Source organism: Gobius niger (genome assembly GCF_951799975.1).
Source record: "Gobius niger genome assembly, chromosome: 2".
In the NCBI taxonomy this organism is placed as follows: domain Eukaryota; kingdom Metazoa; phylum Chordata; class Actinopteri; order Gobiiformes; family Gobiidae; genus Gobius; species Gobius niger.
In genome coordinates this window covers 29,373,864-29,396,664 of record NC_136853.1, presented here as the reverse complement: position 1 = coordinate 29,396,664, position 22,801 = coordinate 29,373,864, and the positions used below count along the sequence as shown (strand labels likewise).

General features: G+C 40.0%; 1 protein-coding gene across 3 annotated transcripts in view; it reads left to right on the top strand.

Moving 5' to 3' along the window:
- The window catches only part of usp6nl (USP6 N-terminal like), a 40,872-nt gene that overhangs the window by 11,556 nt on the left and 6,515 nt on the right, over positions 1–22,801 (top strand). Inside the window, exons 1-8 of one of the 3 annotated variants that reach the window (XM_079582921.1) lie at positions 652–1,373; positions 12,650–12,723; positions 18,915–18,994; positions 20,091–20,130; positions 20,931–21,011; positions 21,360–21,467; positions 22,115–22,224; positions 22,320–22,368. In XM_079582921.1, the coding sequence (XP_079439047.1) occupies positions 1,304–1,373; positions 12,650–12,723; positions 18,915–18,994; positions 20,091–20,130; positions 20,931–21,011; positions 21,360–21,467; positions 22,115–22,224; positions 22,320–22,368 (612 nt within the window). In that variant the 5' untranslated portion in view covers positions 652–1,303. Of the gene's footprint in view, positions 1–651; positions 1,374–7,660; positions 7,826–12,649; positions 12,724–18,914; positions 18,995–20,090; positions 20,131–20,930; positions 21,012–21,359; positions 21,468–22,114; positions 22,225–22,319; positions 22,369–22,801 lie in introns of those variants that run through there. The other 2 variants (XM_079582922.1, XM_079582923.1) reach the window with 2 other exon arrangements.

Genomic DNA, 22,801 nt, shown 5'->3' with positions numbered 1-22,801 from the left:
TCTTGAGGCTTAATGCGGTGGAAGTGGAGAAAAGTGAAATGGTCTTCAAATCAACAGACATTATGTGTTTGGAAGGTGGATGACGATCGCGTGTGCTGGGTCAGTCTGTCATCAGGTCACTTCACTTGAGACGTGCCTTTCCACTTGGCACTCTGGGAAATGAAAGAAATGAAAAGAGAGATTTTTGAACCATTATTAGATTGTCTTCAAGCAAAGATGATTCCCAAAAAACAACCACAGTGATGAGTTTAATCAGTTTCATCCTTCTGCTGTCTACACAGGCATAAACATATTGGCTAAACTGAACCTGTTTTTCTTTTCTTTCTTTGTCATGTATGGCAGAGTCGAGCAACATGCTGGTTACTGTGTTGAGATAGGAACACCTGGACATTCCACAATATTCTTTTGAACATGAGTTTTTAAGGATATTGTTGATCTATTTAGCGGTGCCACACTATGATATAATGAGATTGTGAATTTAACACAATTTTAGCCCGAGAAGCCTCCCCCGGGCTCTTTATTGCATTATAGCAGTGATGTAGCAGGAGTGACAATGACTGACAGTGTTTGAAGCACAGAGGGCGTAGCCGCTGATGCTGCCTTGTGGCTTTCATTTAGTCCTGTGCATTCAATTGTCAATGTGAAACTGAGAGAGAGAGTAGTGACCAGGCGGGCAAAGTGGCTCAATGTGAGAGAGAAGCGAGCAGGAACAGAGGAAGCGCCAGAGGAGGGAAAGCGGCGGAGAAGATGCTGTGAGTGCACGAGCTTATTAATTTGAATTGAGAGGAGAGCGAGGGGAGCGACCAGAGCTATGGATCTAGAGACCGGAGACTGGTGACAATAACGTAGATAAGCGAAGGACAGGAATGAGGAGTGGAGAGACTGGCGATTTGAGGTGCACTCCTGCTGAGCACCACCACTTTGAGCAGCTTGATAAGCGGAGTACCGGCAACAGTTTTAGATGCATTTGCCAAACAAAGTGTTTATCTGCCTGTTTCTGTGACACATCTGTCAAAGGATGTAAAGTTTGGACCTAACTGAGGGAATAAAATACAGTGTGAAGGACTGACGCTGGACAAAAAAGGATTCCCTGGACGGCAATACTTTTCACAGATGAGCGCTATAGGTTTCGGACTTTCGCTTTTGCAGTTTGCTTCGAGGACGTCGCCAACATGATGCGTGTGTGGAGATGAGTTTGGTGAAAGAACCCTGGCAGTGGGTGGTTGTTGGGTGGAAAAGGGCAGGAGTGAGATGCCTCTGCCCTGTGGTGTCCCCCGCGCTGTCTGCTGCCGCCTGAGTGAGCATGCAGGTCCTTCAAATCGTCAAAGAGCTGGTGTCGCCATCCAGACGCAGAGCTGCAGCCAGGTTTGGAGGTGTGTATCTGCTGGCACATGGCACTCTCATACCCTCGTTTAATTTCATTTTCGCATCAGAAGTTGGATATGTGTATCTGGAGCTATTGCCGCCACAGAGTATTATTTGCCCGTCGGGAGTAGTGCATTTCTTTGTATGTTCATTGTTATTGCATTGCATTGGTAAACTTTGCCTTCGTGCCAAACGTTCACAACTTAATTTCAAGTGTTGTGATGAGTAATCATTGCGGTATTATCTGAACACTGTAATGCTCATCACTGTGGTTGTTGTTGTTTGGTGTGTCCGAGTACATCTCCCGCAGCTTCGTTTCAAGAATGTGCGATGAATAATGAAGCATGCTGCCCTGGGTAATGGAACACCATGTGAACCTAACATGTGTTCTGCATTGTGATTGGATGAGCCTGTGTCTGATGCTTGGGAGGCAATAGGGTTATACTGTATATAGCTTAAATACGGACATTCATGGACAGTTGATGAAGTTTTGAATCACTGTTGCTTTCATTAGACTCCATTACACAGGTTAAAAATGTTTAAAACACTGATATGTCGATTCACACGGGCCTAGAATTCCCTGAGGTAGAAACTCCAAGAACGTTTGAGGTCCCAAGGTAATTCTAGTTCTAATCTTCCTCAGCCGACTTGTAGCAACTGCGCTAAATCAGTTCTCCTGAAAAAGATAATATCATGTTCACAAATGCAACACTTAGTGGACAAGGTCACTTTTAATGATAGCACCAATCAATGTAGGTTAATGTAGCTGCTAAATAAAGAATCCATCTGTGAAATGGGATTTGATGCTGTTTTAATTTGGATTCAGTCTGGAGGCTGATGTTCAAGATGATCTCTGTTGAAATGTTCCCAGTATTTCTACATTGGGTTGAACATACAGCGGGAACCATATGTTTACATACACTTTATAAAAGGTAGATTTGTCTGACATGAAACCAGAATTAACTAAATTGACTTAATTTTTTTTTTTCTTGTTACTTTTTGTATTGCATTTCATTAATATTTGGTAGCATTGCCATTAAACTGTATAACTTGGGTTAAACGTTTTGGATTTCCTTCCACAAGCTTCTCACAATAGTTGGCAGGAATTTTGGTCCATTCCTCCACATAGAACTGGTGTAACTGAGCTAAATTTGTAGGCCACCTTGTGTACACAGTCCTTTCCAGCTCTGCCCCATACATTTTCAACTGGATTGAGATCAGGACTTTGTGATGACCACTTCAAAACATTGACTTTGTGATCCTTAAGCCACTTTGTAACCAGTTGTAACTATCGTGCATTTAGATGTTGCTCCAAAATGTCCACATAGTGTTCTTTCTTCATGATGTCATCTGTTTTATGAAGTGCACCAGTCCCTCCTGCAGCAAAACAACCCCACAGCATGATGCTGCCACCCCTGTATTTCACAGTTGGGATGTTTTTTTTGTTTTTTTTTCATCAGACCAAAGGAAGTGTCTTCAAAAGTCTTTATCCTTCTTTTTATTTGCAAACTCCAAACTGTCTTTTTTGTGTTTCTTTTGAAGTAAGGGCTTCTTCCTGGCAGAGTACCCTCTCAGCCCATGTCGGTACAGCACTTGTTTCACTCTGGTTAATGACAAACTCTTACCAGTTTCACCAACTTCACCAGGTCTTTTGCATTTGTTCGTGGGTTGATATTCACATTTCAGACCACAGCACGTTCATCTCTGGGACACAGAACCCGCCTTCTTAATTCTGGTTTCATGTCAGACAATAAAAAAAATGCAAATGTGTCTTTTTATGAAGTGTATGTAAACATCTGGTTCCCGCTGTAGATAAACCTAGAAGAGCCAGTAAGTTTCCTGAGACCAGAAATGAAAAGATGCTTCAGGTTAAGAAATAGTAGCTATACGATCATTGTCAAATTGTTGTCATGATTTAGGTTGTTAGTTGAAGATGTTATGCCTTTTCTTGCCAATTCAAAATTTTCAATCTTAATTAGATTGGGTCAGAGTAAACTCATAACTCAAAATAGCCAGCACTAAATGCTGCAACACTTAAACAATAAGACACTTGCCGAGTTCTGAGGCGTGATATCGATTGGCTGGGAATGATTCACACTTTCCATTTGTGTCTAGTTGCCCGTGTCTATCGGTTCTGCTCAGGGACTTGCGTTGGCCCGTCGCTCAGCCTCGATCAATGCTGGTAAATCTAAAGGTGGCCAGAGTTAAACACATACTATACTACACTATGCTATACTGCCATGAGTAGGTGAGAGCGGGGTGGATTGGGTCATGGGGAGGGTTGGGTCTCTCTTAAAGTAAACTGAAACGTCATGGTCATGGCAGCTGCCTGAAAGGTGAGTAGACCAGAGCAAAAAAACTTAAAACATACCAACCTTTGTGAACTTTTGGGTTTTAACAGTGAATCAGTTTTCACATTGAAAAAACCTGACTTTCATTTAAAATCATTTCCAGGATGAATGGGCCAACTGGATTAAGTCAAAATTTGTTGGGAGGGTTGGGTCGCACCTAGTATAAATGATGAAGTGCTTAACCCTGAGGTGTGAGGAAGTGGAGGATGGTCTGTTGTTTTGGATCTTCTGTTTTGTTTGTGAACCCAGACGAGGAAGACCTTATTAGAACTTGAATCCAGAGACTGTTGTTCTCATGGTGTTCCCCTTTATCTGCGGGAGGCACTGACAGGTCTGCTCCATCTATTATGTTTCATAATGACCAACACTACAGTTTGTTTATTTATTTATTTATTTATGTGAAGGACCTGTTTCATGTTTCAATATTCAAATTTTTACCAGAAAAAAGTATTCTAAAAGATATCCTCGTGTCGTAGATAAATGTTGGTGTATCCACGACCCAACTCTCCCCGGTTATGGTGTTGAAAGCCTTGTCGGTAAAGCTACGTAATGCCTTTTGTGACCCAACCCCTGTACACTGTTCACAACATGGTGTTGAGGACTTCAACACGGTGGAGGAACAATAAGTAGTAATTGCAGTGTTGAGTGTTCACAATTATCAAACAGCTTAGACTGCAATTATTTCTAAGTTGAGTCTAGACTTCTAATATGTCTGAAATGTGCATGTTATTGTTGCATTCGATTTGTAGGTATTATAGCTAACTTTTTTTTTTAACTTGAACCCAAGCACTGATAAGTGATTAGTGTCTGTGATTTGGAGTCAGTTTTTGAGTCAAAGTATAATGGCCAGTATGATATGCTAGGAAGACTCAGCCTGAGCCCTTATTGTGTCTTTTGTTGTTATTTAGTCCGGTTCACTATGTTTAGATTTCCACTGTTGTGGGATTTTCGTGGAGAGTATGAAAACTATATATTTTTGGAAACCTTATGGTATAAGCAATGAGAAAAACAATGTTTACATTTGCCCTTGTCATTTGGTAAAAATTGTGCAATTATACCATGAGTTCTGGTCATCGCTATGGTAACGCCATGAAACATATGACAACGGTTTCATTGACTTTATTGATTGGAACTCCCCATATAAATGTTATTATCGCTATTATGTCACTTTTTTTTTTTTTAAGCAAATGGAAACATTGTTTTTCTGATTCCTCACTTAATAAAGTTTTCAAAAATGTATAGTAATGTATAGTAATAATGTATAGATACTCTCAACAAAAATTAAGCAAAATTACATAGTGAACCGGAATAATATTGCAGTTTATGGAGCGTAACAGGGGTGTCTTATCACATCTATTTTTAGTAATAGCAGTTTTTTTCAAGATACTGTAATCTGACTGCATAGCCAGAATTTACAAGTCCATTAAGTTTTGTATGTGTAAAGAGGGGTGTATCCCGAGATGCTGCTGCACTCTCTCTTTGTGAAACAGAATATTGTGGATTTATTTATTTGAAGCCCGTAGCGAGAGCAGACTGGTGCCAAACTGCACTGCTTCGCTGGTCAACACCATTGACAGCTCAGTATCTCACTGCATTATTTAGTTCTCAGCCACTAAGGTTCACTCAAACATTCAAACACTGCACCAACAAGCTTCAAGCAGTGGGATATTGCACCTGGCTCCATTTGCCTCTGTCATGAGTGCAGGATTGAGGGCTGCAGTATAGTTCTGGAGGGGCAGTGGTCCAGGCACAGTGGGGGACAGGATCAAGACCCCATGGCTTCCACTGTGAGGCCGCCGGACTAATTGCTTCCCTGTCCTGATTAAAGGGCAGAGTTGTCCCGAAGTCCACACAACTTAATTTGAAGGCGAAACGTGTCTAAAAGCGCTTTGCCTCCAGTGGAGTTATAATGATCTGATACTTTGCTGCATTTGTTCATTTATATTTCAATACAGTGGCTTTTAATGGCCACAGCTACATCATTTTCAGGATGAATCTTGGACCATTCCTCTTTACAAAACTGTTGCAGTTCAGGGAGATTCCTGGGTTCACTTACTTTTTCCTCCCTGTCCTGGGAATGTTTGCATGTTATGGCCATTAAAAATATGATAACATGTAATTGTTTGGGTGGTATTGGTTTAAGCCCACACAGTTTATTCATTCTTTTGATTTTGAAGAAGATCAGACCACATTTTATGACCAATTTAGGCAGAAATGTGAGAAATTCCAACGCGTTCACAAACATTTTCCTCCCACTGTATGTTTTGTTTCATCTGGTTCTTAAAACAGTGGGCACATGTATCTGACTTTCATAGATTAAAAGGGTTTTCAAACCGTTGACTCTGAGCTTCACAAGTGTTATCTGCTCGCTTCCTGCGGTGATGGAGCGAAGATAGACAGCTTTTTCCTTTTGTCTTTCATCTGCCTGTTGCTCTTCCCCGCCTTGCACTCATTTATCTCTGCCGAACTCACAACAGGAGTCTTCATTGGCACATCACATTCTTTTCAAAATGAAGTTTTAATAGAAAGTACTATTAGGTCTGCATGCTTTATAGCTTTTCGAAGCGGTTACATAAAAGTACATAAAATGTGTCATTGTCAATTACTGCAAACGCCTGTGAATTGCAATATGCTTGAGGATCAGAAGCTTTCTTAATCCCACTGCGAGACATGTTTATTTTTACCGCGCATTTTGTACATAAGGACATTTTCTCCAGTTTGGCATTACCCAAACCTTAAAACACAACAAAATAGTGACAAAAAAAACTGATGAAAAAGCGTCAAAAGTACGACAAAATAGTGACGACAACGCGGTAATAATGAAAGGAAAAGGTTTAGATTCATTTTGTAGGTCTTTCAAATTAGGCGTTAAACTGGCCTATAGGCTGTAAGCTGCAGTCAAGAAGATTTTAGATTTGGGTAAAGCCGAACTGGAGAAAACGCAAAAACAAAATCACTTTTTTTCTTCTTTTTTGTAACACTTATAATCAGGTGTATAAAGCATTTACAAATCAATCATGGACAATATTGGGCTAACAATAAACTAAATATTAATAAATGTTGTGCTATAAGTCATACGTCATTTCTAAAGCATTGGTTCATTTTTAGCCCATTATTAGCAAATGATTCACTTGTGTTTGGAAATGCTTTGTAGCCTACCTGGTTGCAGAAACTTAATCAACTATTACTAAATCTTTACCAAAACCTATAAGAATATGCCTATTCTTTTTATTTAAATATATATCTGGGGTAAGACTCCCTTATCTGCATCCTGTACTACCTCATGGGTTTTTAATGCACCACACAAGGACACAGGTGCAGATGTGGGCAGTCAGTATGTATATGATAACTATATGTGTATGTATATAATGTGTGTGTAGGTGTATACAGTGGTGCAACAATTATTACTAAATGTTATCAGAATCAGTATAGTTTTTATTGCCATTGTTAGAGAACAGGTACAGGTTCACAAACTATTGCTGACCTCAGAATCCTCAACTCTATGGAATTATACTATTTAATTTTATAGATGTGTGATTACGACTATATTATTGTTACGACTATATTATGTTTTTTGTTTTTTTTCCTAGTTGAATCTTGAATGTTTGTTCTCTCTCATGTTCACTACCCCATTCAGTTTACCTTTACCTCTATTGTTATTGTTTCTTTACTATTATTATCATTACTACATCCTTGAACATGCATTGAACACCTTGTGCCTCATAAATTGGATGGAACATACTGTGGTACATGCACTGGTGACATTTGGTGACACATTTGGAAGGTTTTTCTCCTGAAACATCACCAAGTCGTTCCAAAACAGTGTTGTGTTCTGTCTGTCGAGTTGAAAAGAGCCAGTTGTGCTGTTGTGTTTGGGTGGGGAATGTTGAGAGTGGGACTGACTTGCTTTTGAAGAATCATTTTTGTCTGCCACTGCTCTCACAAACCCCTCATTGTGGAGGCTCACTTCTCTACTGTCAGTTCCCTTTGCAGTTGTTCCTTACTTTGGCAGGATGAGCTAGTCTACGGCTGCTCTAGCTAGAGAAAAAGGCTTGGACTGATGCGGACTCCGAGTTGCCTCGAGGATCCCAGGGATATCTTGAAAAGAGGTACAGACCTGTTTATTGTCGAGGTGGTGGGCCGGAGCCAAGATAAATCGACGGGAGATGCTCTGTTTTTGAAAGAAATAACCAAACTGAAAACATGTTGAGCCTTTTGTGATGATTGATTCTGCATCTTGGGTCTTTAATTATTGTTGATTGAGAAAATTTAAACTATCTATCCATACTGTATAACACTGCTTGTTTCATATGTACGGGCCCAATAGTTCCAGAGACATTAACAATAAAACATCTGCAATATGACGGCTCTACCATGGAATTCTGACTTCACCTCCTCGATATTAACATTATGCTAATATAATGACGATGACAAAAAGTGCACTGCGCCTTTAAAGTGGATCGCCGTGCTGCGTTTCTCGAGACAGCGTTGTTTTTGACACTCATGTGGTCAGACTCGGTCACGGAGCACACGGCGGACTGTGTGGCAGTCAGAGTGGTTATAATGGTTTACTGTGCGGTTGCAGTTGCCTCATCGGTTGACATTTGTTAAATGGGTGACATTATGTGCTGTTAAAGTTTACGTCACTCTAATTACTTTTTGCACCCGGGATATATTTCTGAGTAAGCCTAAGTAGCTAGTCTTTTTCTCTGATGTCGTGGCCTCATGCCTCAATAGGACCGTTTTAGCTGTGACCTGTTCTATTCTATTGTGTTTTTTAAATAAGTATTATTTTTTCCGCCATGTTGTTGTTTGTGGGGTTCTTTTTGTGTGAAAGCAATTATTCATACCTTATCACTGTGGCTTGAAAATCTTAGAAGCACTTTGAGTTGTTGGATTTAACTTCATAAAATGTTTTAGAATTTTGCTTGAATATTGTGGAGCAGCAGGATTTTTATTGTAAATTTCAGTCCTTTTTTTTTTTTTTATGTAAATGTAATGATGGTCGCTGCTCAGTTTTCAGGAGTTTAAAGATGTTAAAATGATGTGGACCATTAGGTGTCTCTGGCTAGAAAATCACACTTGCAGCTCTCCCTGCTCCGACCCGGAGGCCCCAATACACACTAATAGAATCACGAAGAAGAAGCTAACAGGCTAACGGGCAAAGCTAACTGTGGGCTAGCACCACTTAAACAGTATTTACAGCCAAGTTTGAGGGAACAAAATTATCTCTGTTGTGTAATTGGATGTACAATATCCCTCTCTCCCTTTGTCTTTTCTGTCAGTGTAGTATTTATTCTCATAGACAATTAATGAGTAACATGCTACGACACCTGCAGTGGTTCTTATGGCCTCTAGGGGCATGAGTTACTTAATACTGCTTTAATATAGAAACTGCAGTTATGCGTAAGATTTGAGGTGGCAGTAGTGAGTATAAAAATGTCAACTTCCATCTAGTTCCTTTAATGACCACAGTAGATAACAGTATGTATATGAATCGGAGATGGGATTTTCCGGGTCTGTTCTCCTTTGGTTTTATTCATATCTAAAAGTACAAGCTCTAATTCAATCAATCAACTATTATTTGTATAGCGCATTACAGCAGCACCTGCTTAACTAAAGCAAGTGGTTGCTTCATTAATGGTTGTCATATTATTTTCATTTCATCTTGTCCTCTATTGATTTAAATTCTTTTCAGTACCACTCTCAATCGCTGGGTGATATGGACCAAAAATCATATCCCGATATATTTAGGTTGAATATCAATATTTGATATGTATCCCCATATTTTTTCCGCAAAGTGAGAGCTGTGAAATTAAATGTTCAGTCAGAGTCAAAGCCAGATACGAGTAGTTTTATTGAAAACTCACTATAAAATGTAAACATAAACACACAAAGCTCCGTAAGATAAATAGACTATAAAATAAGTATTGCAGCGCAATTCTGGACTAAATCGATATATACGACATGGTCTAATTCCATATCTCATTTAAAAATATATCGATATATCGCCCAGCCCTACTCTCAACAGACTTTAGATTATCTTTTATTGCAATGTAGGCTTTGAATATGGCAGCCTGCTTATTTATCTGAACATGTTGTGCACACAGGTCAACACAGACATGGACGTCATCTCTCTGGTAATTTGCGCTGTACACAAAGGGCAGGAAATGAGTTGCCTCTTATCATTTGCTCTTATTATGATCTCTCTTGTTTTCACCATGTGCCCAAAGCAGAGGATGCACAAAAAGAGTGTGGAAGAGAGGCAGAGAGGCGTGACAAGTGACAAGCTCTTAACATGTAGAACAAAGACAGCTCATTACTGTGGCCTAAAGAGGGCTTTGGGAGAGCGCAGGAAACCAGGAAGGCTGTGATTATGGTTGCCGTGGAGTTCATTGTCGCTGCTGCGTCGTTCACAGCTGCTGCAGGAACAAATAGGAAGGCCAGTGTGGTGTTTCGATCACATGGCCTTTGCAAAGTGAAACCAAAACTGTTCCGGACACATTTCTACAAAACTAATTAAAATTCATAATGAAATATTTCTTGATTATGTGCTCCTGCAAAATTCTCCATGCAAAGACAGTAGAACATAGCCTTTCATGCAAGGTTCAAGGGTTCATGGTACTTTGTCTGTCATGCAAACATGCCATGAACATGACTAATGAAATGTATATAAAATGTAAAAATATGAATGTAATAAATACCGAGAAATATAGTAAAAATACAGTCATTTGTACTTTGCTAGCCTTTTTTATGTATCCAACTGTTTGTCTCAGGCTATATCCACAGTGTTTTTTCTTCGTGTCACCTGTGGCTCATGGTTCAGCAGAGGAGCCAAGGATTGCAGTAAAAGTCATTATAAGGTCAGCAACATACTGGCGCTGTGATGTCATGGTTTTAGGAAAAGCTGGGAAAAGGTTATAAGAGTGGAGCCACGTAAACAGTGCTTTAGACTTTTGTAACATTTTATCTGTAGTAGTCAGTAAGGAGTTGCATGTCAAGTTTGTCATAATCGACCAAGGCTTTTCATTGTCATTGATGAAAAAATGACCATAATGTGACGATGAGCAAAAGAGCAGTGATTTTAAATGAGCTGTTATGTTGTTCCCTCCATATGTCGATCAACTATTTTGTTACAAATTGTCGCCAACTATTGTCACAAGACCAGCCTTTGTTGAAATGTTTTTGCCTGTGACAGAAGGACAGCGTGAGCTCCAAACGCAGTGGTGGTTATCGTCCATGGGCGCAGCTGTTGTGCTGTGTGCCTGCGCCACAGGCGAGAGGGCATCGCTTATAGAAAGAGAGGTCACCTGAGGCGTGGTTTATTACACACAGCATTGACGGCGATGCTCTGATGGCCTCACATTCATTTCCTCATTTACATCGCACTGCCTTGTGTTCTTCCTTAAGCATTAGGCTCTCACAAGTCAAGCTACAAACTTTATTAACCCCATCGTGAGCTAAACAATGTTCGTGTCCCGAGAGAAAGAGCTGTTGCCAGTCCCGCTGTAGCGCGAGTCGGCACTCGCTGGGTTGTAGTTGTGTTAACGCGACCAAAACAAAAGCACATGTGAAGTCCTGTCCTCTGTTGACTCCTTTTTGTCCTAGTTTTGCACCCCTCTGCACAGAGAGGGTGACCACAGAACAATGAGTCAGTTGTTTGTGGCATGTGTTTGTACTTCATCACGTTATATGTGCAGAATGACTATGGTGATGACCATCGTCTATTAGCTCACTGATGTCTGATTTTTTTTTGTGGTCCTAAACTTTTGATGGGCTGCAAAAACGTTTAGTTATTTTCAATAAAGGGTTTATTCAAACACATTTTTGTCTCACTCCCATTGCTTCTTGTTGCATATTGAAGATGTACTTGGAACCTAGTTAAGATCCAACTATGAAAAATGTGACTTTCTAAACTACAAGTTTGTGTGATAAATAAGACCACATTGAGACAAGATATGTTGTTGTTTGCAGCAAGATCCTAAGTAAATCCTGAATAATTGCAGCCTTTACTGGTGACCATTTAGATTCATATTTCGATTCCATTACATCTGATTGTGCAGCTGCAGCCCTTCTTGACTGTATTGAAAATAATTAGTTCCATAGCCTGGCCTGACTACTTATTACCACTTTCTTTCAAATATGTTTCAAATATAAAAAGAAAGAAGTGAGTATGGCTGTCCCGGTTATTAATTCCACCTTCTACAATTCCTCCTTTGGTTTCCCAGAATTAGTTTTTCCACTGCCAGATAACTTTCCTTGTTGGCCTCTTTGACCACGGCAACATGCCTTTCACTGACACACACCGTGCTGTCATAAAAATGCCAACCAGCTCAATGACCAAGTGTTTGTTTGGCACAGTTAGGAATTTGTTTGAAATTCCAGTGAAGCTTTGCCCCTGGCGGTAACTACAAAGTAAACGGGGGGAATACTTAATACATTAGACTATAACATAGGCGCTGAAGAGTTGCGCTCTGTGTAATCTTTAGCTTCATACCTGGCGCAGTAAGTGGGTTGTACGTGTTTTTAGTAACTCACTAATTTTCACCAATAAAAAACACTTGGTATGAAATAAATGCATTTCATGTTCAAGTTTTGTGTCCTGAATCAGGAAGTGGTGTGTCATTTTGCAAAGAACAATGAGAGGAACTAATTACTTACCAACGGTCATGCAGGTTTTGTTTATATAAAAGATTAAAATAGATTAAAGGAGATACCGCTGCCCTATGAACACTATAAAATTTCCACGATGTTAATTTATCTGAGTGGAAGTATTGATACATAGCGATGCTTCATTGATTGCACCCATATCTTCAAACAACACTGTCAGGTTGGGTTAGAAAGTAATGTAGCCAGATTCATTGCTAAAAGGAAAAAAGTTTGGACATCTATTTGTAACATGCTGACATTTTCTCTTTTTCTCTCCTCTTCAGCGTCTGACACGGAGCAAGATGCAGTAGTGAAACAGAACCAGGAGCGGGCTGAGATAGTAGCCAAATATGATAAGGTATAGTATGTCCTTTATTATTACACATACCTGACAGCCTAAGACAACATTTCTTTGTTGATATTTTGATCACGAAAAGCCATAAATGAACTTGGCTACAGCCGATCCATGAGGTCAATTAATTCTTAGGAACATTAAAAAGACTATCTGCTGAGTGTTGTTGGCTCGGAATATCAGCATGTTAAGTACAACCATTTCACAAGGGTTTGCATTTTTGTTTTGCAAGCAAGTAGGGATGCAACGATTCACTTTTGTCATGATTCGATATGTACTTCGATATGAAGGTCACGATGAGGTGGCGTTCATATGCAGTTTTCAACTCGGCAAGTGGTATTTTCCATAATTATGAGACCTCATGAAGGCAGCATAAAACACTACAGGGGAAGGGAGATGATGATTTTTCACAGAAAGAGATGTGAGTTAGAGAGTCAGACCATGATTTTAACATAGCTTGTGAAGATAAGGAATCCCAGTTATCACAGTGCGATAATGAAACATTTCCAAGTAAATGTTTGGAATATTTTTTTTTGTTTTGTTTTTTTGTTTACACTGACTATGTTTTTCCTTGTCTCCTTAAATTTAGCAGTTTCTTCTTTTCCGGTGTCAGCGCCTCATTCTGTACTTCCTGATTACAATTGTGCCATTGTTCAAACCCAAAAACTGTAATTTTTAAAGCCCATTACCCAACATTATCGACTTTGAGCCATTCTGTGCTTGAAGTGTGTTTATCACGTAATGTTGGAGTTTCTAACCGCGCCTTACGCCCAACCTGGGAGTTATTTTTTATATAGCTATAACTGCCAGCAGGAGGAGTCCCAGTCAAGTGTTTTCACCAGCTCTTTCTAGCCTGATAAACCACACCCACTTATTTTCTGCGCAAAAGAAGTTGGGTCTGGCCATACACTGTAAACAAATGTGTGATTGGTGGCTAAGGCCGAACCAATCACGACCGTCACAGAGAATTGACAAGGTTAGGTCACTTGCTGCGCCACTATGTTGTTGGTTCAATTAACATTAACATTAGCCAAAACTAATCATGGATTAAGTATTCGAGAGGATTATGCCTCCGTGTTCTTGTGAGTTTGTGTTCAGTTCATATTTTGTGAATTGGACTACAGCTGTCGTTACGTCCGCTAATGGCTAATTGGTTTATTTCACTGACAATTGTGCCAGACTAATTCCCTGCATGGAATGGACAGGGAATAGTAAGGCAGAGCCAGGCAAAGCTCTTTCCCCCATATCTAGCCTTTTAACAATTTAGTTTTTTAAAGCTAAAAGTTCTGTTTCCATTTCATTTATTCTGATTTGACTCCTCTTTGGACATGTAATACAGTAGGCTACAAAAAGAACTACTGCAATAACGGAGCAGCGTGCAATGCTGGTTTTGTAAATGGGCTTTTTAATGTGGTCTACAGCTGCTTTTAAATTAGTGCGTGTCATTTGGAGTGAAGAGTGCAGAAACCAAGAGACCATGGAGATGTGGGTGCTGCTTGTATTAATCCTCTGAGAGACTCTTCAAACCACTTAAGTGTCACATCACTTTGGTCCGGTTCCTGATTTACAGGACCATCACAGGCCTGTGTCTGCTTGTTCTGTATTTGGGCTCGATTTTAAAGTTCAGGGTTAGTCGAGACACTACTGACACATATCATCAGTATTTTAGGGTACTGTTCAGTTATAATTTTCTGCTAAACATATAAAATACTAAAAACAGGCTGACCCTTTTCACAAGTGTTACAGGTGTCCAGGAAGGTTTCTCAGCACCTTAAATAACCTTCTGGTGAAATCTGTTACAAAATAAGTGCAGAGATTAGATTTGATTCTTTTATCGAAAACCTGCCAGTATGAGGAGCGAGCCGTCCCAGATGCTTCGCTTTTCTCTGGAATTGATTGGGAGAAGACAGAGCTGACAAACGGATGCACCTGGAATAAGCTGCAGATTGACCAGAGCAGAGATGAGCTTTGATCCTTTGTGCTCAGCTATTTGTTTAACTTTTCCTTCACCTGCAAGAGAGCAACTTCGTCCCTCAACATTGCTCACTTGTATGTTAACCCCTGATTGTGCTTTCAGCATTGTCAAACTATGCATCAGTGCTACTGTTTTTATTGTTATTGTCTGGTGTAAACCACACACTACATATTGCCAAAGTTATTTGGACAAATGCTTTGACTCACATATGAACTTTAGTGACATCCCATTCTCAATCCGTGGGGTCTAATATGGCGGTGTTCCACCCTTTGTAGTTGTTCAGGAGTGAGTTATGGAGATTTTAGACCATTGCATTTGTGAGGTCACACACTGATGTTGGAGGAGAAGGCCTGCTGGCCTTGTTGCACAGGTGGCATCCTATCACCGCAGAGTATCCGTGTTGGAATTCACTGAGCTCTTGAGAGCAACCCGATCTTTCACATCTGTAGAAACAGTCTGCATGCCTCTGTGCCTGATTTTTACACCTGTGGCCATGAAAGTGTTTAGAACATCAGATGATTTCAATTGTTTTAAAGGGTGTCTGAAGCCTTTTTGGCTGGTGTACAATGTATAACATTATATGCAAAAATTATTTCAGATCAAAGTATAGTGGACAGTGTTGGGGAGTAACTAAATACATGTTTAGAATACTCATTTTGAGTAACTGTATTCTGGTAAAGTTACACTTTCATTTGAGAGTATTTAGATACATTTACTTTCCAAATATCAAGGGAATACATCACAGTACTCATATTGCCCAACATTATTAAGAAAGAACCTTTAATGTTTAACCAATTTTATCCTCCTATAATATAATAAATATTTAAAACGCCTTATGCCACAGTTCATACCAACACTGCACATGTGCCACATGATGCTGTATCTGCTGCTCCATTTGCCAAGAGAGTTAAAGAGTTCCTCATTAATGGTAAGTGTGTTTATAACAGGTGTTCTAACAATCGTAGTTTTTTTTCTAATTATATTTATACATCAATATAATGACAATCAACATGAAAGTATTCAGAATACAATGCTCTGATTAGACAAAGTTACGGAATACGTTATAAAATACATTTTAAGGCAAGTATTCAGTAACTAAATACAATTTCGAAGTATTCTCCCCAACACTGACATGGATGATAGATGAATAATTGACCATAGTCCTAAACTTTAAGAATGTTTCTAAATGACAGTTATGATGGAGAGCAGTTGCATGGGTCTGCAGTTCTTGTGTGCAATTTTTTATTTCTATTTTAATGCTTTATTGTAGCTTTATCAGTATAGATTTTTACCAATTGAAAATAAATATCTATTAGTGTCAGACTGCTACATCATAAATAAAAGGGATCTGAAGCATGTCAGAACCTGCTGTAACTACATTCAGTACTACTGAAACTATTGGTTCCTGTAAACCAGGGGTGTCCAAAGTGCGACCCGGGGGCCAAATGCGGCCCTCAGACCAATTTTTGGTGGCCCTCTGCCTTTTTGCTGAATTGGGACACATCATCAGAGATAGTCTACTCAATTCTAACCTAACAACTAACCTTTTACTGTGAGACAGAGCTGGCATGAAGGTTTTGAGCATAAATAAAGGTGTGGGGCACAATTTAAACCTCTGCTAGTTAAAGGTTTTGCAGCACTAACTACCGATCTATGGCCCTTCACCCTGTGTACGCTTCAGTATGCGGCCCCCCATGAAAAAAGTTTGGACACCCCTGCTGTAAACACTTTAGTCAATGTCGCCATATTGAAAGGTAAGGATATTGTAGTCACCCTTTCTTTAAAACTTACTGTACTGTGTTGTACAAATATTCCAGCACAACCACACGAAGCCATCGGCCTGTAGCTTCTCATTTCATCCGCCCATGAGAGTCAGTAAACAGAGCATTTTCAGTATAGGAGCCTGCAGTGAGGCCGTGACGCAGGTGGGCGTCTGGCTCTTCATTTCACACCTTTTAACAGCTGCTCACTGCGCTCTATCACACAGCTGGTGTTGCAAACACACACACATCTACACATTGAACCAACAGGGTTGTGCCCCTCATGTAAATTGAGCAGCCAATCAAACACTGTTCTCTGCTTCTGAAAAATAATAATGTTTATGCTGCCTTTGCTGCCATCACTTTCAGTAGTTACAATGTGGACAATTGAATTCCCCACAGCACAGCATTGTTGATACTTGACACGATTGAAGCCGCTGAAATTGTTCTGACTGTTATCTGTTTTGTTTATTCAATTTTCAGTACACATGTTGCATAGACAGACATTTGTTTAAAAAAAGGCCTGTGCACTGCCACTACTCATCTAAATAAGATAAGATGAACTTTATTACCCAGAGGGTTAATTACAGTATAAAGCATTTCTATCTATCATGAAATAACACGCTAGTTATTGTTTACCTAGACCTACCCAGACCTACAACTGCTGCTAAAAGCCTGCACTGTCACTCAAAAATGTGTTCAAAGCACGAGCTTAATATAGAAACTGCAGTTGCGCGTAAGACCTGTGGTGGCAGTTGTGAGTATAAAAATGACAACTTCCATCGACCGTATTTTCCAGACTATACGTCGCTCAGACCCACAAATGCCTAATGAAGAAAAAGACAACAGGCTGAATAGGCGTACGGTATGCTAGCGTAACACAGTGATGGCTAGCTTAAACAATAAACTAAATAGGTATATGGTATGTTAACGTCACATAAACGTCACATAAACAGTTTCGATAACTATGGCATAAAGACCATACTCCAAACTCTTGATCTTACTCCACGGTAGCGCAGCGGTTAGCGCCTCCGCTTCACAGCAAGAAGGTCCCGGGTTCAATTCCCACCAGGACGGGGCCTTTCTGTGTGGAGTTTGCATGTTCTCCCCGTGTCTGCGTAGGTTTCCTCCGGGTACTCCGGTTTCCCCTACCACTAAAAAAACATGTGCAATAGGTGAATCCTCCAGCCAGGTGATTCTGACCATCAGCCTGGCTCCACATCATGGAGATGGGTCCCCGGGCGCGGCACTGCCGTCGAGCACTGCTCCTTACGGGTTGCCCCAGCGGCATCGAAGGATGGGTTAAATGCAGAGGACAAATTTCCCTACGGGACAATAAAGTATACAAACAAACAAACAAACAAACAAACAAACAAACAAACAAACAAATCACTAAATCCACTGAAATCTTCATCCTCTGTGTCACTTCTGAACAGTCGCCTTGGCAACTGCCTGGGCACGGAGGCATAAACGCACCGTTGACAAGCCTCTCCCGGCAGCACGTTCTTCGACAAATGAGAGCTCATTTTGTGAAGTCGTTCCATTAGCTGTGGCCATCTAGCTTTTAGCCCGCGATTAGCTTTTTTTGTTTATGAGTAACTTCCGCTTCTCGCTCACTCCAAACTTTCTTTCTGCTGCTCGATTAACTTGCTGTGCCCTCTAGCGGCATGTCAAATTATATATTTGAATTAAAAAAAAGAAGAAAAAAGTTAGTCGCTCCGAAGTATAAGACCCCCCAGCCAAACTATAAAAAAACTGCGAGTTATAGTCCAGAAAATACAGTAGTCCCTTCAACTTATAAACTCCAGTTTTCTTATATGTTCATATGTACTGTTCCTATTTAAATCAATAATTTTCTTGGTTTCAGTGGTGCGCCAAACACAATATAAATGTGACATAAAATAACATGAAAGATTTCATAAACGTTTCAATTCACAGTGTTTGGCCATTTTCTTGAATATTCACCTTATTCCGGAGCCTCGCGTGGGCGCCGCCATGAATTGTGCCCGCCCCTTTTCTCCTATGTGTTAACATGGGACTGGAGAAGTCCACATAAAATCAGTCACTACACGAAAACAAAGCCGTTTTTCGGCCGCGCTGAGAAATGGTGCAGTGTTGACATGTTGGTGCAAATGAACATTGGCCATTTTACACAAATCAATCGACTAAACATCAGATTTGAGCGGAGAATATTTTCCCCTCGTTCTCCGTTAAAATTAACGGGCTTCGCGCTCGATCGGAAGTGTCTGGACAACGGAAGTGCCGAGACAACGCAAAAGTGGGCGGGGCGGAATAAGGTGAATACAGTGCTGCATTCAGAGGAGCTCTGCAGCATCATTAAATTGTTTGATATTCTTTAAAGCATTGCGATGGGGGTTTTCGATACAATAGCAATAGCCCTACAGTATGTGTTTGACTTTGCATTCTTGACAATTCATATTAAATGTTAAATTTATTTTTAGGGAAAAGAGGCGACAGTGGAGCCCTGGGAGGACACCAACTTCCATCTGTACAAAGTCATTGATCGCTTCGGCTTCGTCCAGTAAGTTCCTACAGCCTCAAGCACCCATCCAATTGTTATTATAGCTCCTTTTAAAGCCAGTTTGGACAGAAGAACCACACTAACGGGAGAAAATGAGAGGTTGTAAATATAAGTGTCGCTGAGGGCTGTTGGCTCTGACAGAGGAGCTGTGAGGCGCTTAACCGCTCTCTGATGTGTGTTCGATTTATGGCTGGCACACACTGGGAGGAAACTGGGTGGTCAGCCGCAATGACAGGGTAGCAGTCATGGACACAGCGCTGCCATCCGGCCTCAGGGAATGCAAGAAAATGTGCACACATGAGCTAGGACAGTTAAGGACACACATGACCTGAGGTGTGTGAGTCAAGTGAGTGGGCAAGCGCACAGCTAGCAGATAAAACAATGTAAAAGGATAAAACAATGATAAAACTCAGGCGACATAGGAAAACATTGTAATTGTATGAGAATGAAATGGTAAGACACAGAGAAAGATGTGAGGTGTGTTAGCAGAGCATGTAAAGTTATTTGAAATGTGAACTGCATGTTATAAAAACAAGTCAGTTATATTTATCTCAGTACTCGCCAGAAGGCTGATATTTCTAAATTGGAATAAAAGAAATCCTCCTATATTAATTTGTTACATTATATAATGAAACACGTCCAATTGTAAAAAAAAAAAATTTAAACTAAAAGGAAAAGTAGACGATTTTATTATTTGATATGGGATCTAAGGTACTTCAGCAGGTACAAGGAAACAAGTGTGGCAGTAAGGCAGTGAGGAATGAGCCGGCACCCCGCCCCCTCCTGCAACCTACCCCCTTTCCACTCCTTCCTTTTTTTGTTTGTTTTGTTTTTCTTTTTATTTGTTTCTTTTTTTCTTTGATTATCACTATTCTATTTTTATTGTATGTATTTTATTGTTGTTATAAAAAGAAAACTGTTGAAAAGAATATTTAAAAAAACCTAGTCAGTTACATTTTATTTTTGTGGCCGATTATATGAAGTGCTGTTGACATGCCTCAGTAATTTTCACTTTTTAAGATAATCTAAATAATAGCACATTTTTAATTTATTTTCATTTTTAAGCTTGAGCAACCTTCTTTAATCTTTTTTTCAGTGAAAATGAACTTCCATCCTACGACTCTGTGGAGGAGAAAGTGAGTGATAACTATTAAATTGTATCATGATTGATGATTTATTTCCTTTTATGTAATTCTTCAAACAGCAAAAATATTCGCACATCACCAGGTGCAAGGCTACTGCAGTGAATGATGAAAAAGCCTGCACACTTACTCCAAAAAGACTGCATTTTATTTCGATCCAAATGGCCTGAGGAAGATCCATTGGGATCGAAACGTTGTCTCAAAAATGCAGTCTTTTTGGAGTAAGTGTGCAGGCTTTTTCATCATTCACTTTTATGAAAATTCCCCATTGTGGGACAAAGAAAGATATTTTCTTTTCTTAAAGCAGTACTGTGTGCAAGTACCTTGTTTACCTTAATAAATCCTTTTCGTAGACCCTCTGGGGATAATACAAAGCCAGCATGCTAACGCGCAAAACTAACTGCGGGCTAGCACCACTTTAGCAGTGTGTACAGCCAAGTTTGAGTGACAAAAATTATCTCCATTGTGTAATTCGAGATGAAAAATTCCTAGTTTGTGAACCTGTTCTCAAACAATGGCAATAAATTCAATTCTGATTCTGATTCTAATTGGATTGTGGCACAATGTACAATATCCCTCTCTCCCTTTGTCTTCTCTATCAGCGTAGTATTTACTCTCACGGACAATTTAAAAAAACGCAACATGCTACGACACTTGCAGTAGTGCTTATGGCCTCTAGGGGCAAGAGTTACTTAGTACTGCTTTAAATCAAAAGTGGCTTTTGAAAGTAAGTTTACATTCAAACAGAAATGTGTTAATTTGGTGGTTTAACCTACCCTTTTATTTGTTTGCAGCAAAAACACAACGAGGTGGAAAGGACGACCAAATGGCTGAAAATGCTGAAGAGCTGGGATAAATACAAAAACAGTGACAAGGTGACCACTCACACAAGTCTTCAGTCTAAGCATTCAACCCAATTAAGTTCTGTAAAAAAAAAAAGAATTCTGCTTTTTCACCTGATCTAAAAGGACAACAATGCTAGTAACATTTTTAACAACAACATTACCATAGTAACGTAGTAGTGATTGGGATTGATTGTAGTAGCTGTAGCAGTAGTAGTAGTTCAATGTATTGTTCTAAAGAGAGTTTCTCCTGTGTAAAGCAGTCTGCCTGTCAATCTCTGTTCATACAGAGTAGTGGCTCACGTTCCAGGGCCCTTTGTGCTAATGTGCACTGTGGTACACTTTTGCATTGCACTAAAATGCTTCTGTTTGTTCTCTCAGCTGGCCAGGAGGATTTACAAAGGGATCCCTTTACAGCTCAGGGGGGAGGTCTGGTGCCTGCTGCTTGATGTTCCCAAAATAAAGGAAGAGAAGAAGGACTTCTATGAAGTGAGAAACAAACTGTCACCATTAGATTTCGAAGACTGTATTTTCCGGACTGTTAGTCTCTCCGGACTATAAGTCGCACCAGCCTTGGCAACTACCTAAACATGGAGGCGTAACTGCACCGTTGGCAAGCCTCTCCCGGCATCACGTTGTTCAAGCACTCATTTGTGAACTTGTTCTTCAAGCTGTGGCCATCTAGCTTTTAGCCCGCGATTAGCTTTGTTTTGTTTTCTTCCTTGCAGTAAAAGTAACCTTTTCTCCCTCACAAGTTTCTCACTCACGGGGCACTTGTTTTTTGTTTTTTCAGTGGTACAGGAGTAGCAGATACTGGTACACAAGCCTAGAGCGCCCTCTAGCGGCGGTCAGTGTGAAAATAACAAACATGGGAAATTATATATTTTGATACAAGTCGCACCCTCAGCCAAACTATGAAAAAAGTGTGATTTATTGTCCGGAAAATACGGTATATAAATATTTTCTGATGCTGTGAATGTGTTTAAAAGTACATTGGTTACAAAAAGAAAAAAAAAACTGGACACATGTGGACATTTCTTTCTGATTATATCAAACAAGATTAGGGTAGTTCGGTTGAAGGCCACTGCACTTTGGTCGAGAGGTACTTCAGTTGTCTGATGGCTGGTTTTCTGCAGAAGCTGAAGGCCAGAGCCAGAGGACAGTCACCCGACATCCGCCAGATCGATCTAGACGTCAACCGCACTTACAGAGATCACATCATGTTCATGCACCGCTACGATGTCAAGTGAGTGCAAGGACAACAATATTGCACAAAACACACACAAATGTCTAATGTGGAAAATAAGGGAATGGTGTATAATATAATGTTTGTCTTTTCAGGCAGCAGGCTCTCTTCCATGTCCTCACTGCCTACTCACTTTATAACACGGTAAGTTATTCATACATTAACTACACACTGTATTCAGTTCTTCACTTGTGCGTAGAGTTGTGAAAGAAAAGTTCGCCTTGACTCAGGTGATTGGTTTTAGTAAAAAAGAAAAGAAAAGAAAGCTTGAGGAAATGTGTCCTTGAGAATGCTTAGTTACTTTCATTCCATTATAAGTTGTGAAGAAGAATGTGGGGAGATTAGTTCTGGATACAGTAAGTGGTAGAGAATGGATACATTACACAACAACTCGAATTATTTCAAAAGCATTGTGTTAAATAATAAGCATAACAAAAGCAATAGTAATATAGAACATTGTACTTTGTCACTCTTTACTGGCAACATGGAGTATGACAACCACATGATAAACTGCACTGTACAACGGCTAGGGCTGGACGTTACATTTTTTTACGATATCGATACCTGAACGATACTT